The sequence below is a fragment of the Macaca mulatta genome, chromosome 17 (assembly GCF_049350105.2).
Source record: "Macaca mulatta isolate MMU2019108-1 chromosome 17, T2T-MMU8v2.0, whole genome shotgun sequence".
NCBI classification, from domain to species: Eukaryota; Metazoa; Chordata; class Mammalia; order Primates; family Cercopithecidae; genus Macaca; species Macaca mulatta.
Genome location: NC_133422.1, coordinates 13,120,273 through 13,137,699, shown reverse-complemented (window position 1 = coordinate 13,137,699; position 17,427 = coordinate 13,120,273). Strand labels below are relative to the sequence as shown.

The 17,427-nt window shown below is 43.3% G+C and overlaps 1 protein-coding gene and 2 long non-coding RNA genes across 6 annotated transcripts in view; 1 reads left to right on the top strand and 2 right to left on the bottom strand.

Annotated features, from left to right (window-relative positions):
• Positions 1 to 17,427, top strand: part of STARD13 (StAR related lipid transfer domain containing 13) — a 558,426-nt gene that overhangs the window by 299,733 nt on the left and 241,266 nt on the right. The window contains exon 1 of one of the 4 annotated variants that reach the window (XM_015120865.3): positions 182 to 629. The exons of 2 other annotated variants lie outside the window; for them this stretch is intronic. In XM_015120865.3, the coding sequence (XP_014976351.3) occupies positions 506 to 629 (124 nt within the window). In that variant the 5' untranslated portion in view covers positions 182 to 505. Of the gene's footprint in view, positions 1 to 181; positions 630 to 17,427 lie in introns of those variants that run through there. One more of the 4 variants, XM_077973671.1, reaches the window with a different exon arrangement.
• LOC144336265 (uncharacterized) lies at positions 262 to 9,509 on the bottom strand. The gene is made up of 2 exons (XR_013407891.1): positions 9,249 to 9,509; positions 262 to 2,598 (listed from the first exon to the last, which is right to left on the bottom strand). It is a non-coding gene; the product is annotated as an uncharacterized LOC144336265 (long non-coding RNA).
• LOC144336269 (uncharacterized) lies at positions 10,679 to 17,321 on the bottom strand. Its single transcript, XR_013407896.1, has 2 exons — positions 13,990 to 17,321; positions 10,679 to 10,781 (listed from the first exon to the last, which is right to left on the bottom strand). It is a non-coding gene; the product is annotated as an uncharacterized LOC144336269 (long non-coding RNA).

Genomic DNA, 17,427 nt, shown 5'->3' with positions numbered 1-17,427 from the left:
AACTGAAAAATAAAGGAAAGTATCAAGAAATAGGAGGAATATGGTCCAGCCCCTGATTTCTGGGTAAAACTGGAAGAAAGCTGGAAGCTTCTTGAGTGGGGGGCCGTGGGGACCAGGCTGTCAGGTTGGGCGAGGGAGGGAAGGGGAAGCGCGCTCCTGGAAGGCGTGGGGCGCGAGGCAGCCAGGGGGAGGGCAGGGGAGGGAGGGGAGTGGAGGAGCGCCCAACGGAGGGGAGGAGGGGAGGAGAAGGAAAGTGGGAAAGGAGTAGAGGAGTTGGCGAGCGCAGAGATTGACCTAGCGTGGCGCTCCTGGTGGCCAGGCATCCCAGTCCTCGCGCGTGGCGCAGCCTCCCGGCGCCGGACTGACCCATGTCGCGCCCGCATTGGGTCCCGGGACCCCGGCGGGAGTGCCGCGTCCGTCCTCCCCAGTCGCCGGGAGTCTGAGTCGCGGGCCACGCGGGAGTGGCGGTGCCGAGCCCGCCGGTCGTTATGAGGAGGGATCTAACATGACCAGCAAACGGAAACCTTGCCAAACGCGGCTCAGGAGATCCATCAGTGAGCAGTTGCGGGACTCCACGGCCAGAGCCTGGGATCTGCTGTGGAAGAACGTCCGGGAGAGGCGGCTGGCAGGTCAGTGCCCCGGAGACGCCGGGACCCAGTGGGGCTGGGGAGGCGCTGACCGCGTAGCTCTCCCGGGCCCGCCGCCCTCCTCTGCCCTGGGCTCCCGGGCATGAGTTTCAGAGCCCAAGGCCCGGGCGAGCGGGCTGCGGGCACCACCCTCCCTGGGCCGGGCCCCGAGCGCCCGCCCGCCGCACCTCCCGGTGGGTGGGTGTGGGCTCCGTGCCGGACGCGCGCTGACAGCCCGGCCTGGTGCTCCATGCTGGCGGGCCGCGGGACAGGGGTTACCTGGAGGGGCTGCCCCCTACTCCGCTGCCATCCCATTCCACCCCAGTGAATAAGTGCCCAGACCAAGTGGCCCTTCGCAAAGGCTGCCCCCTCCCAACTTTGCCTTCTCCACGTGGGACACATCCACTGAGTGCGCGGGAGGGAGAGTGTATGCAAGGCAAGGAGCACGTCCAAAGCGCCGCAGACCAGCTGCTCAGGGGTAGAGGGGGAGACGTGAAGGGATACAGGTGGACGGTAGTTGGTGCAGGTAGCTGGCTGGCTGTCCGCAGGCCCTGCCAGCTGTGCAAGCAGGCTTTCCTCCCTTTGAGGTTGCAAGCAAGGGCCTCCCTTTGGGACTCCATTGCCCACGAATCAGAGCAAGAGAGGAAGTGATTGTTTTGAGCCAGGAGGTCCTTAAGAATCCTTGCTTGGATCAGAAGGCCGCCCCATCCTTAGTACCTCCCCCAGTGTCACACTGCCCCTTGCTGCTTCTGTGCATGCTCCATGGGACCCTCTTTCTGTAGAGCCAAGGATGCAGTGGGTGGTCCAGCCACCTCAGAGCTTTCACTGGCAACTTTAGGACCCTTTAGTCACTGCCTCATGCCTGCCCCAATAAGAGAAAGTGGCCAGACTCCACAGCACAGTTCCTGGGCAGTGCAGGGTTTAGGGCCCCTTCGCCAACATGTTAGCTGCTGGAAGACGCTTCAGGGACTGGGGGAAGCATGATTGGAATGGCCCCTGAGGTGACCCCGAGGCAAGTCTCTGGACCTTGTTGCCTCTGTGTCCTCTCCAGGGCTATCTCTTGAGCTGGGCAGTGACCACCACATGGGGCAGAAGAAAGTTCTAGAGAAGAAGGTCTGATGCCTAGGCAGAAGGAAAGGATGCCACTGGTGAAGTGGGAGATCTAACCTTCTTTGAACTCCTCCCTTTTTTCCTTATTTGAACTGTAAAGCAAGTGGTTTGCTAGATATTCTGCCCTTAAACTCATGCACCCACATCCCTCATCCACCTGAAAGCATTCTGGGGAAGATGCCCAGAATCTATAGCACCTTGAGAGAAGGTCGCTAGCAAGCTAAATTAAAAGTGGAGATTATGGATGATTCCAACACTTGATGTTGTAAGCATACGATGTTGATTCCACATTTTCTCTCCAACACAGTGGCCACATTTAGTGTGCACCCAAGAAATAAACAGACATTTTTGGTTTGGACCCAGAAATAAATTGTGGTAACCCAGCAGTTTTGACTGTTGATGTTTAAAAACCTGTACATGCACTGTAGACCTCAATTAATAACAATTAATAACTTTCCCTATTATCATGCTAAATTGTATATTCTACATGATGGATGGTTTTAGAGAAATTTTTGTGGTCTAGTAAACTTTTGTTGCTTCATAACTTCAGAATGCTTACTGCAAATGTCTCTTTCATAGCTTCTGTTATTTACGTTTGTTAAGTTTGTTAAATCAGTGGGTCCTCAGGAAACAAGAAGTCATTCCAGGAGGCCTGCCAAGGCTGTGCTGGGTTTTTATAGAACCTGAGACCAAAGATGACTGCAGCTCTGTCTCTTTCAAGAAGCGATCTGGGAAGGAAGAGAGTGTCATGTAAAGACTTAAAACTATTAAGATTGTCCAAGAAAGTCATATTCACATGAATTTTACATTGCAGTTAAGGTGGCGAAGGGAAAAAGGTTTTTTTTTGAGACAGAGTCTTGCTCTGCCGCCCAGGCTGGAGTGCAGTGGTGTGATCTTGGCTCACTGCAAGCTCTGCCTCCCGGGTTCACGCCATTCTCCTGCCTCAGCCTCCCGAGTAGCTGGGACTACTGGCGCCCACCACTACGCCCAGCTAATTTTTTGTATTTTTAGTAGAGACGGGGTTTCACCATGTTAGTCAGGATGGTCTCAATCTCCTGACCTCATGATCTGCCCACCTCGGCCTCCCAAAGTGCTGGGATTACAGGCATGAGCCACCGCGCCCAGCCGGGAAAAAGTTTTAATCCTTGGAAAAAACTGTAGATAGAGACTTTAAGATCATGAATATATAGAGGGCTAAAAGTGGTTTCAGAATAGGAAATATAAGAGTGCTCTCAAGAGTAGTGCAATTATTTTTTAAAATAGCGGTATGAGGTTTGAAAATGTTTAATCAGAATACTAATATCTGCTTACCCATAATCTGCTTACCACTCTGCTCACAGTGGATGCCAGCAGGTTATTCAGCTGGGACCAAACAATCCTCTGTGAGGCCAACTTTAGCTTCTGCTTCTCTAAGCAAGGTGGGATGCCTGCCACAAAACCAGGCCAACTCCGTAAAGGCACTTTTAGATGCAAATTGATATTCTGGGGTTTTCTTGCTAAGGTGGCTAAAATATGGAACTTTGGCCATGAGACACTGAAATACTTAAGTTATTAATGTTGGCATCAATTCTAGGTGAAAATGTTCTTCATTTGTAAAAGTGTTCTTTATATGGTTCAGTTCACAATACCAGAATAATCAACCATAGTCATGTATCACTTTACGATGAAGATATAGTCTAAGAAATGCATTGTTAGGTGATTTCATTGGTTGAGTGAATCAAGTGTAAATCATAGAATGTATTTACACAAACTTGGTTGGTATAGCCTGCTACACACCTAGGCTATATGGTGTGGCCTATTTCTCCTAGATTACAAACCTGTAGAGCATATTACTATACTAAATACTGTGGGCAATGGTAACACAATGGCAAGTATTTTTGTCTCTAAACACATCTAAAAAGAAAGGGTACAGTAGTCAGGCATGGTGGCGCATGCCTGTAATCTCAGCACTTTGGGAGGCCAAGGTGGGCAGATCACTGGAGGACAAGAGTTCGAGACCAGCCTGGCCAACATAGTGAAACCCCATCTCTACTAAAATAAACAAACAAAAAAATCAGGCAGGTGTGGTGGCACACATGTGTAATCCAAGCTACATGGGAGACAGGCATGAGAATCATTTGAACCCAGGAGGCAGAGGTTACAGTGAGCCAAGATTGTGCCACTGTACTCCAACCTAGGTAATAGAGCAAGACTCTGTCTCAAAAACAGAAAAAAGAAAGGGTACACTAAAAACATGGCATTGTTAGCTTATGGGACCACTGTCGTACATGTAGTCCAGTTCGTCATTGACTGAAACGTTGTTGTGTAGTGTATAACTGTATATGAATATATCCCAAGAGGGTATCTGTTCTGTCAACAGATGAGATTAGGCTATTGGCTTTTTTTGGTCTTGCTTTTATATCTTTTTTTTATCAAGTAAGTTTAGTGCTGGAACTTCTTTAACTTGGCTAAAATTTTCTTCTTACTATACTTAGTCAATGGAACAGTGTTCAAAGTGCTTCATAATTAACTTGTATTTGCAGCCAGGTGCAGTGGCTCATGCCTATTATCCTACTACTTTGGGAGGCTGAGGCAGGTGGATCACCTGAGGTCAGAAGTTCAAGACAGCCTGGCCAACATAGTGAAACCCTATCTCTACCAAAACAACAACAACGACAACAACAAAATTAGCCTGCTGTGGTGGCATGCATCTGTAGTCCCAGCTACTCAGGAGGTTGAGGCAGGAGAATCGCTTGAACCTGGGAGGCGGAGGTTGCAGTGAGCTGATATTGCACCACTGCACCCCAGCCTAGGTGACAGAGCAAGACTCTGTCTCAAAAAAATAATATATTAAATAAATAAATAAAACATATAAAAATAAAAGATAAATAAATAAACCTGTATTTGCTATCTAGGGCATTCTGAAGGTATTTGATTCTTCCTTTTGCTTTTTTCCATCCCAAGGAAGGAAATCCTTTTTCTAACTCACTCTAATTTCTTTTCATAAAAAGCTGTCTTGTCAACTGAACAGAAAGACAAAAAGAAGTAGAGCTGTTTAAGCATATTAAAGCCTATGTGTTTCTGTGCCATGGGACCATATTTAGGACGGAGGGGATCATACATATTTGAAAAATGCATTTCTTTAAAAAAACAAACAAACAAACAAACAATTACTATTCTAGAGTTTCTGGGGTCCTAGGGAGGTTAGCTGGGTGGTTCTGTCTCAGGGTCTCTTATAATATGGCCTTCAATCTGTCAGCTGGGGTGACAGTCATCTGAAGGCTTGATTGAAGCTGGTGGATCTGCTTCCAAGCTCGCTCACCTTAGGTGCTGGCAGGCCTTGGTTCTCTCTGGCTGTTGGCTGGAAGCTTCAATTTCTTGCCCTGTGTGCCTGATACACAATATGGCAGAGATCTGAGAGAAGAGAGCATGCACTCAAGACAGAAATTGCAGTGTTTGTAACCTGATCTCAGAAGTGACGTATCATGTGGGAGGGAACTGACTACGTAAGAAGTGGCTACCAGGAGGTGGGGATGATTGGGGGCCAACCTGGAGGCTGGGTACCACAGGTACAAAAGCATTTAAGGTTGTCCTTAGCAAATGCCAGGTCAAATCTGAAATCTTCCTAACAAGGAAACCCCAAAGCAAAACTTTTTTTTTTTTCATTTGAACAAATAGCCTGGAAAAATCATTTCTTAATGTAGGTCACAGTGACACAAATAATGAAACCAATGGAAGGATAAGATATGAATGATGTTCAAATATGTTCATTTCATTGCAAAAATACGAAAAGGAGTTATTATTAAAGAAGAACTTACATTGGGAGCTCTTACTGGATTTTCCAGTTCTGTGGCAGTTGCTAAATTTCCACTAGATTGTGGAACTGTTGTCAATGCATACTTCTTAATTTTCTAAAATTATGCTCCTCATGGAGCCCAGCAAGTTTTTCTCACTGTCATCTCAGTATCCATAATTGTTTAGTTGTTAGTGTTCAAAGCAGGATTCAAATTCAGGTCATCAGAAGCCACAAGCCATCTGTGCCTATTTCCTACTGTACCACATGGCCTCCTCCCTGGACTTTGTGGAGGGCTGTGGACCCCCAAATCCTTTCTAAGACCCTCTGTCACTTGCAGTTCAATTACAAAAGAATAACAAAAAGAACTAGAAAAGTACTCTTTCTTTCCTCCTGGAGTAACGAGGATAGCCCTGTGCACCTAAAGTGGCTTGTCCCCTAATCATGCCATTGGACTCTTTAGTGAATGGGCTTATAGGGCTTTGAAACAAACGAACAGCCATACATCTAACTTGTCAGGGCCCCTCTGTGGTTCATTCTGCCCACAACCATTGGAAGAGCTACAAGAATGAGATGCTGCTGTAAACCCTACAAGCACAGCAGGTTTCTTCAAGGTGGGAGAGTGACAGGTTATTTTGGCTTCCCCAGTTCCCTAATCAACCACTACTGGTGACAATTCTAAACTTTTATGGCATCATTCAATTCTTTAGGAAGAAGCATACCCGTTAGCTTGTGGTGTTTGTAAGCAGCCTGAATTACTTTTTAGCTGTTAAAGTCTAAGAACATTCAAATGACTTTTCTAAAGCTTTCTGCTCCTCTGCTTTAAAACCCTACTCTATTTTAATGGAAACGTAATCCATATGTTTGATTCCATTATACTCATATAACAATATTTAGGTAGCCTGTGAGCTAATTGATGTCTAAGTCTTTTGATCTTTTTTATAGTCTCATTTTAAATCATTTATCATAGACACAGGAAGTTATATTGCTGCCAAAAATATTCTGACTTAAAACAGTGAAAAGTTCAAGTTTTGTTAGAAACATTAATTCCACCAAATTTCCGTGAGTTCTTGTCATGTTAAAACAGGCTCATTCATTCTCAGAGTCAACAGTAGCATCCTGTGAAGTGATATAAACACAAGATTGGGACTTCAATGCAAAGCAAGATCAAGAATAAAACATGAGCCACAAAAACTTCCTCATTAAAATCTAAATGTGTTCTATAATATCAAAAGTACAGGATGATACTAGCCGACTCTTTTCATGTATTTTATATCCGTTTTATCATCACTTTTCTGTGAAGAATTGACCATTCTATTCTGTCAGCATTTTTTGTTTGTTTGTTTTTTAAACATCTTTTGAGATGATACTATGTTTAGATGCTATTTATATTAACAATAACAAAAAAACATCTAAGTCAAGAAAATATACAATTAAAATTAAAAAGGAAGAGCACATCACTTATATCAGGGTTGTCAACTTTAGCCACATAGACTCATTAGGAGCCTTTCAGAAGTACTAACTCTCTGGCCTCCTCCCAGAGATTCTGATTCAATTCAGATGGCGTCTGGGTATTCGTATTTTTAAAAGCCCTGCAGAAGATTTCACTCTGCAATCCAGGTTGAGAACCACTGACTTACCTTAATTCCCACATAATAACTTGCAGAATTCTGGGGCTAATACAGGGTTATATTGTAAGCCCTAAGAAAAGTTTTGCTTAATTGAGGTCAGAAAGAACTTGTCATCTCACAGGGACAGAAAAAAAGATCAGTGGTGCCTGGAGAATAAAGAAACAGGTGGTAAGAGTGGATGTCAGAAGTGTAGACAGAGGGTCAATTTATAAGATAAGGTTAGGCTTTGTTGCTAGGGCAAGAAGTTTTGATTTAGTTCTACAGGAGATAAGAACAAAGGGCATTAAGCAAAGGAGTGACAAGACCTGAATAAATTACTACCAGTGATGGTCTAGGTGAGAGATAAACAGTGACAGGGACTAGGGTGATAGTGATAGAAATGGAGAGAAAGGAACAGATTTGGAGTATGTCTTGAAATAGAGACAATAACAGGTTGGTTGTTGGAAGCTAGGGAGCTTTTTTTTTTAAGACAGGGTCTCATTCTGTTGCCCAGTCTGGAGTACTGTGGTGGAATCATGGCTTACCGCAGCCTCAACTTTGGAGGCTCAAGCATCCTCCCACATCAGCCTTCCGAGTAACTGGGACGACAGGTTTGCGTCACCACTCCTGGCTAATTTTTGCATCTTTGTAGAGATGGGGTTCCTCCATGTTGCCCAGGTCAGTCTGGTCTCAAACTCCTGGGCTCAAGCAGTGTTCCCACCTCCGCCTCCCAAGGTGCTGGGATGACAGGCTTGAGATACCGAGCCCAGCCAGATTTTTGATCTGAGCAGCTAAGTGGAGTGTAGCAATGTTGGCCGAGATGAGGATAACTGGATTTGCATGGGAGAGAAAAAGGACTGAAAGGTTCTCTGTTGGCTCCATTAGTTTTGGAATGCCTGCTAGACATCCAAAAGTAAAAGTCAAAGAATTGGATGCATGAGTATCGGCTTTGTAGGAAAGTCAGAGCCAGAGATATAATGTGGGAATTATTGGCATATGACTACTTTATAAAACTTTGGAACTGGGTGGAGCTACTTGGAAGAGATTGCAGATAAGGGGAAGGGGTCAAGGGCCAAGTCCTGGGGGGCTCTTTGGTTAGAGTGCAATATTTGGACATAAATGTGTCCATATACATGTACTATTAGTACATATGCATGTACTAAATTTTCAGGAAAATAGAGAGCAACATTATTTCTAAATTCAACATTCTTCTATCACAATAGTACTGCTATATTGAATAATCTTTTGTGATAGATTTACACATTTGGTCCTAGAACTGTTGATGAACAAAAATAATCATTGCTGGGCGTAGTGGTTCATGCCTCTGTACTCCCAGCTACTCAGGAGGCTGAGGCAGGAAGATAGCTTGTCCAGGAATTCAAAGATGCAGTGAGCTATGTCATGCCACTGCCCTTCAGCCTGGGTGACACAGAGATACCCCGTCTCTCAAAAACAAACCTCACTAATCAAATGCCTTTTTAATTTAAAAATTATATTGCAAAGTAAAAAAGCAAACAAACTTTTTTTTAAGGAAACACTTCTCAGGTTGCCTGCATATGCACACACAAAAAAACACAATTTATTAAATAAAAAATGGTTTTAGCATAAGCACTTCTCTGGTTATTATAACTGGTTGGGCCTACATATAATGGGATAAGAGCTTTACATTTGGCAGGACTTGGCCAGTGTCCTGATATCCAGGAATAGTCTGATCAAACAAGGCTTAGCTTAGCTCGTAGGAAAGGTTCTGTATATTGATTTTTCCAATATAGCATCCACTTACTGACCTTTAAGGGTTATGCTTTGCCCAAGACACCACTGGTTAAGGTAAAAATTTTCAGAGGAAAATAGATAACCAATGTCTTAAACATTTGTATCTGGCCCAGCACGGTGGCTCATGCCTGTAATCCCAGCACTTAGGGAAGCCGTGGCAGGCAGATCACTTGAGGTCAAGAGTTTAAGACCAGGCTGGCCAACATGGTGAAACCTCGTCGCTACTGAAAATACAAAAATTAGCTGGGTGTGGTGGAGTGCATGCCTGTAATTCCAGCTACTCGGGAGGCTGAGGCACGGGAATCACTTGAACCCAGGAGGAGGAGGTTGCCATGAGCAGAGATTGCACCACTGCACTCCAGCCTGGGCCACAGAGCTTCCATCTCAAAAAAAAAAAGTTTGCATTTGTAAAGAGTGTAACTTAACTTTGGCCTAACCTATCTGCAATATGCTGGATCACCCTGGGGGGCAATACAGTGTCCTCCTTGAATTAGAATAAAGAAAGACCATGTTCATTAATGCTGGTGGTTGCTCTGAATAAGAGGCACAAGCCCAGCTAGTTTGCTGAAATTTCTTTTTTTTGAGATGTAATCTCGCTCTGTCATCCAGGCTGGAGTGCATGGCACAATCTTGGCTCACTGCAACCTCCGCCTCCCGAGTTCAAGCGATTCTCCTGCCTCAGCCTCCCGAGTAGCTGGGACTACAGGCACCCGCCACCACACCCGGCTAATTTTTTGTATTTTTAGTAGAGACGGGATTTCACCATGTTAGCCAGGATGGTCTTGATCTCCTGGCCTTGTGATCCGCTCGCCTTGGCCTGCCAAAGTGCTGAGATTACAGGCTTGAGCCACTGTGCCAGGCCATTCACTGAAATTTCTTGAGAGGACCACGGAACATGGTCTTTTGTAAGGCACCAACTTGATCATTTAGACATAGAGCATGTTTAATGAAATTCATATCTACTTTTCCTTTGTGCTTTTTACATCTTATGCTGAACAAAGCAGCTTATGGAGAAAATTTTGCTTTAAGACTTTATAAAGTTTCCTAGGTGTTTATCCAACAGTATATTTCTATTCTGTCCTTTTGCAAGTTTAGTGAGCTTGCAAAATGCAAATAAAAGTAGTTTTAAAAGTCTTACAACTTTACTGGGCTTTTTTCAGAGTCCTTGAATGTGTAGTCCTGAAACAGTTAAGTTGAAGGACAAACATTTTTGTCGTGTTTGTAGTTAGTCCATAAGTATTTATTGAGCCATGAGATAGCATCCTTGTCAAAGCATGTTGGGATGGTAGTGCAGGATATTAATTCAGTACCGTGGTTGTATCTTGGCGAGGCACATAAATTTCACTATGCTGCCCAAATCACTTAACTCATCTATCTGACCAGAAATGAAGCAAGCTTCCAGAAATTGCACAAGAACAGTATAGAATATACCATGACTACACAATATTTTATTTGCAAATCTGCTGTGTCAAGACATCTTACATTCTCCGGCAGTATCTTTCTTTAGTAATATTTTTATCCAAAATAAAATGTTCAGAATCTTATGTTTCTATTTTCTTGTACAATAGAGGCTATATTATCTATAGTGCATCATGGCATATTGTGTTTGTTGAATACTGCTTTCTCCTTCCTATATAGGAAATGCAATGAACAAGAGAGACAATTATGCAATCCATAAAAATTCATACATTTACTTGCAATGATATTAAACTGGAAAGTCTTATGCTTCTCATTCTCTCTGCATCTGGATAAAATGGAAACATTTTCAAATTTCTTGAAGGGTCTTTGAAAGTGTTTTTCCAGACTGGGAAACAGAGAGAGACACAGTCTCTACAAAAAATAAAGAAAATTATCTGAGCATTGTGTCACATGCCTGTCTAGCTACTCCTACTTGAGAGGCTGAGATGGGAGGATTGCTTGAGCCCTGGAAGTCAAGGCTGCAGTGAGCCATGATTGCGCCACTGCACTCCAACTTGGGTGACAGTGTGATAACCTATCTCAAAAAAAAAGGTGTTTTTCTACTGAAAATTAATATTTATTAGAAGAACAATCTGAAAGTATGAATGTTTGAATATCATAAAAAGCATAAAAAGTTATGCTAATCTACCCCTTTGTGGGGGGATACATGTTGTCACAATGACACCACAAAGATGGCAAGATAGTGGTTGCCTCCCTTACCTGATGTTAAGTTGTATTCATCACAGAACTCTTAAAAACCAATTAGAAAACAATGATGGATTGCACCTTTCTTGGCCACAAGGTGTTGTCCTCATAGTCTTGGAAATAAATTGTAGTTTCCTTTTTCTTTTTTTTTGAGATGGAGTCTCACTGGTCTTGAACTCCTGACCTCGTGATCCACCTGCCTTGGCCTCCCAAAGTGCTGGGATTACAGGCATGAGCCACCACACCCGGCCATTGTCTTTCTTTTAGTGCTAAGGAAAGATTTCCTAAGCAGTAGATATACAAAAGAACAGCATCACAATCTAGTGGTTAAGAGCAGCTACTGGAGTCACAGCTACATGAGTTTGAATCCTGCCTCCACCAGTTAAACCAGTGGGCCCTTGGACAAGATAACTAATCTCAATGTTTCTCAGTTTCTTCATCTTTAAAGAGGAGGATTAGCATAGTACTTACCTTAGAGGGTTTTTATGAGGATTAAATGAGTTAATATTTGCAAAGAACGTAGCACAGCGTCTGGCCCATAGTAAAACCTATGTAAGGGATTATTGAAGACAACATACATATAAGTAGGGAATAGAGGAGCAGAGACATGTATTCTTGATAAAGGAGATCCTTTAACCCCCACCCAAAACCACCCATTTCCTTCACTTCTAGATTCATATGCTTTGTTCCTGTATTTTTGTTTTGTTTTGTTTTGTTTTGTTTTTAAGGTAGAGTCTCACTCTGTGGCCCGGACTGGAGTGCAGTGGTGCAATCTCGGTTCACTGCAACCTCCGCCTCCCGGGTTCAAGCCATTCTCCTGCCTCAGCCTCCCGAGTAGCTGGGACTACAGGCAGGTGCCACCACGCCTGGCTAATTTTCTGCATTTTTAGTACAGACGGCTTTTCACCATGTTAGACAGGATGGTCTTGATTTCCTGGATCTTATAAACCCATTCTAGATCCCATATCCAGAGATTTCCAAGTACTAAGACATGCAGCTCACTCTCCTTGCTCTGATGGGGATTTAAAAAAAAAAATCAAATGCTAAATATATTGTTAGCATGGCTGGCAGCATCTCATATCGATCCATTAGTGTTATAGATGAATCATTCATTATACTAACATTTTGTCTTTCTGAAAGACTGTCAACTATGATTTCATCATCAAAATCACCAACAGCTGTAGAGCTATGCAAATGAGAATTCATCTGCATGCTTTTGGCCTACATGGAATTTGCTGGAGACCTAATTAAAATGAGAGAAATCAGACTAGATAATCTCTAAGGTCCCATTTAACTTTAAAAGATCAATGAATCCATAAAACCAGACCATGAGTCTAAAAGAGCCTTAATGTCGTAAGTCCTTTAGCACTTTTTCTATCTGGATTTCATGTGTTGGTCTGCTAGTTGAGAGAAAGGGCAGAAGCCCCTAAGCGTACTCTAGGAAACCCACCAATGTCACTCCCATGAAGCTTTGGATACCAGCAACTTATAACTGGTACCTTCTGCTATTGGAACTACATCTACCAGAATTGAAGAAAGGACAAGAGGGGACAAGCCAGGAGTCCAGAGCCTGCAAACTCCTCTAAAATCTCAACAGTCTTTGCACCACACTCTGGCAGGACTGACTGCAGGGACATGTGACCTGTGCAGTCATACAGGGCCCCATGCATAGAAGGGCCCCGCATTTGGTTTAATGTTCTGCTGTTACCATCTTGAAATTCTTAATAATTATTGAATGGAGGACCCACATTTTCATTTCATCCTGGACCCTGCAAATGATGTAGCTGGTCCTGCACTCAGGGAAAGCCAGTTCCTTATAGAACCATGACTTTGTGAATTCACCTTTGTTGGTGACTTGGTGTTATATAGGTAAGATAATGGCCATGTGTAAATCACTGAAGGGTCCGTGGAAGTCGTCCCTTGAGCATCTACCGTCTACAATCCACATCGTCTGTGCCCCTTGCTTTTGGGGAAGGCGAACTCCCCAAAAAGAAAGTGTGTTTGTTTTATTTTATGGTTTATTGATTCTGACAACAGCATTATAAAGTAAGGCAATAATATGACCCCTGATATTTGCAGAGTTATTGATATAGTGATTGTATTTCCTTATTACATATATTGAAGCAAATATTTTAATTAGTTTTTTAAAAAGTATTGTGGTGCTGAGGAATAATAGGAAATTGGGACAAGGTAAAACTCTTGATATGATAGACTTGCAGATCTTTGTTTTTAAAATTTCTTAATTAAGCTGTTTCTTAATTAAATATTTACAACACTCATAATAGATTAGTTCATTAAACCACTTCTATTAAAATCATTAAAGCTATTTCTTGTGTAGGTTTCACCTAGGGTACTTACTCAGAAAAGGAAATTAGGAGAGGTAGTAATAAAGCCTGTCATTTATCATCAGGGATTTTATATCTGCTAACATTTTATTTTGTCATTATTCCCATTTGTCTCTGGGAAGAACACTAACGCTGACTGGGTCTAGTCTTACAAAACTGTACAGGTTAAATCCTCCTTTTTGCTAATACAGGATATCCATAGAACTCCATTTAACAAAGTAAAAAATATATATGTATATATATATTTCTTTTGTTTAAAAGTTATTATTTAATATGAAGTATTATGTTGGTGCAAAAGTAATTGCGGTCTTTGCCATTACTTTCAATGACAAAAACCGCAATTACTTTTGCACCAACCTGATATTTCCGGGCAATTGAAAATCAGAGTGTATGCATGCGTTTTCACTTGTTCTTAGGCTACTTCATCCAATAATACATTTGAGTTGTTCTGAATAGGAACACAAGTAAGGAGATTTTTTTTTTTTTTTTTTCCTGATACAGGGTCTTACTTTGTCATCCAGGCTGGAGTGCAGTGGTGCGATCTTGGTTCACTGCAGCCTCAACTTCTGTGGCTCAAGCCATCCTCCCACCTCAGCCTCCTGAGTATCTGGGACTACAGATACATGCCACAACACCCAGCTATTTTTTTTTTTTTTTTTTTTTTTTGTACAGACAGAGTCTCACCATGTTGCCCAGGCTGACCTCAAATTCTCCGGCTCAAGCAATCTTTCCACCTCGGCTTCCCCAAATGTTGGGATTATAGGTGTGAGCCACCAAACATGGCCAGCAGGCAGTTTATAATCAGCCAATTTTAGGCCATGTTGTAAGAGGTGGACCTGTCTTTGACAGCAGGGTCCTGGCATCCAAGTGGACACAGGTGGTGATCCCGTAACAGTGGCTTGATTACCCTGTTTTTTGTGTCTAATCTGAACACAAGGAAGTATGAGATGTGTAAGCAGCTTTATCAGAGTCATAATAAGTTTTCCTTTCCAGATATGAAATGCTGAATTTGTATAAATAAATTAAACCTTAATAGCACAGTCATTAGTATTCAGTAATTTAAGCTATACGATCACTCTGGAGAAGCCCTCCTGTATCCATACTTGAATATAATGATTTACATGTGTGTCTCTGTTTACCCTTAAACCACGAGTTCTTCCAGGGAAAGGGTAACGTCTTATTCATTGCAGACATGCCAGCTGTCCTAGCATGTAGCTGGTATACAGGAGATGCACGATGGATGCTTGTTGAATGAATTGATGAATGATATTTTAACATTAACGGCTACCCAGTATTGGACTCTATTGTATTCCTGGCACTGTGCTAAGGACTTCATGCATGTTCTTACTTAATGCCCAGGCTTCTCAGCAGGTACTGCCAGGGTCACTGTTAGCACAAACAGCACCTCGCTGTGATTTAGAAAATTCACATCGGTCCTCTCTGGGATGATGAATTAGAAAAAGATGCCTCTTCTGGGACAGCCCCATAGTTGTGTGGCTCGGTGAACGTACCCGGGGCTGAATTTCAGCCTCCATACACCTCATTGGTTGCTTGCTGTGTGTATGGCACAGACTACATAAACGGTACGTGGTGACTATGCTTACTATTACTAACCTACTTAGTAAGTAGAAGTACCTTACTTAGTAAGTTGACGAAACCTTCAAGGCTAGGAGAGGTTAAGTGGCGTATGCAAGGCACGTACCCACTACTTGTAGCTGTGTAGGTTTGAGAGAGCGACCTGACTTTCATGACTTATGAGACCCCAATGACTCCAGGACCCCCACCCTAATCACAGTCTAGCACTTAGGAAGCACCACAGCTCAGTTCATGGGTGTCGTAGTGACAGCATGGAACCATTTTCAGAGTCCTGCCCCACTGTTGCCTCACACAGGGCGTCACAGAGGGAGCTGGTTGTGGTGTTCCGGCATCCCAGAGTCTCCACGATAATGATGGGGATTCATGGTGACCCTGAATTTTTCTGTAGCGATTTACAGCTAAGTGTTAGTCTATGAATGTAATATAACAGTGGTTTAAAATCAACAGATTGTAACAAAAGTCCCTCGCAGGAGACAAAGCTGGTGCCGTGATCTCTATTTTGCATTAACGAGACAAATGAGGACAGGAAACATCATGTGGCTTCCAGGGCTCCATGGCAGGGGCGTGGCAGGGGGGATTTGAGTCCAGGCTCCTACTCCAGTGATGACCTTTCCCGTCACTTTCCTCCAGCCCACTGCGAGCTCTGCCCTGTCCGGGTCAGTCAGCTGCTGTTACCTCCACCCAGCCGGTGACACCCAAACCTCAGGGAGCATCGGAACCACCAGAAAAGCTTTTTAAAATACAGGTTGTATTTTAAAATGTGTGAGTGTGCGGTGTGTGTGTGCGCTGTGGCTAGGAGGTGGGGGGTATAGGAGTGTGTGTGTGTATTTATTTCATAACAAGCTTTCCAGGTGTTTGTTCACCACCTGCCTGGCACTGTCCTCCCACCAGTTATTGGAAATGGCTCTAAACTCTCATGGCTATTTCAGGCTCACACCTTGTGCCATGGAATGTCTTCCAGGTCAGATACCTTTCTCTCTCTCTCTCTCTCTCTGCCTACCTAGATCCTGCCCATTTTTTAAGAGCTGGCTCAAGCCCGTCATGATTTCCTTGCCAATTCCATTCTGGTGATGCCCACTGCCACCTCTTGAGGGTCTCTCCTTTTATGTCTTGGGGGCGAGAGGGCAGGAGGACCAGCCCTGGTGAGGGTCCACTCTGTGTCAGGCCCCGGTTCAGGGTTTTTCCATATGTCATCCTTCCATGACACTGAGGTCCCGATCATTATTTTAAAGATGAGGTAAGTGAAGGAACTTGGCCAAGTTCATGCCAAGTTCAGTGCAGGTAGTAAGGTGCAGACTGGGGTCTCATCTGGCTTCAAGTTTCCCCCTTTTCCATCCACTCTGCTGACTATTTCAATCTGGTCCTTGTCTCACCAGCAAGATTTCTTTTGTACTAGAATAGAGAAATTTTGTCTTGCATTAAAAAAGTCTTTCACCCTCTGCTGTGTAATCCACATAGTAAAATAACCTAATTGTTGAGGAAATACAAGAATGGATGCCGTCTCTTACTTCTCTTGGAAATCAGTGCCTAGCAAACTTCGAAAAAGCGAATTGTTGTTGATAGATTATACGATTTTTTTCAAGCTTTTTAATATGACAACGGAATTCCAGCCAATATTTTTACCTCTTCTTTGTTTTCTGAGTCATGAAGTATTAGAACACACAGACATCTTATAGATGGTCTTGTCCAAGTCATTCATTTTAGAAGAGCTGATGGAACTTCAGAGAGGTTAAATTCACCTGTTGCAGGTCACCTATCTCCTTAGTGACAAGTTTGAGATTACAGCCCAACTTCAAGTCACACTGACTCTTGTAATTATAAGTGAAATCATACTTGGCCACTCATTCCTGAGCAAGATGTCTGTTTCTGAAATTAGTCTCTAGAGTACCAACTTTTCAAGAGAAAATATGGTACTTTACTTACCTTCAAGAGCAAAGGCTTTCCTGTGTTTTATAAGTGTTTCTTGGCAGCCTAACTGACTCAGCGACTGATTAAAGGAAAGACTGAAGGACATGAAAGGCATTGACTTGCTCCCTCCTAAATGAGTTCCTCCTCAGTTTACCTCTGATGACCCCAAACCACACCTGTCCTGCCATGATCCCACCCCCAGGTGTTTGGTGCACCTGTCAGCTTTGTAGATTTGTGCCAGATAAACTCCTACCCTCCAGCATCCTTCTAAGGTGCAACTGGAAATTTTCATTTTACAGCTAAAGGAACCTAATACTGCTGTTGTTATTGCATGTAGGAGGGAGGAAGGAAATGGAGAAGGCATAGTTGAAATTTATTTTTTATTTTTTATTTTATTTTTTGAGACTGAGTGTCACTCTGTTGCCCAGGCTGGAGTGCAGTGGCACGATCTTGGCTCACTGCAACCTCTGCCTCCCAGGTTCGAGCTATTGTCATGCCTCAGCCTCCTGAGTAGCTGGGATTTG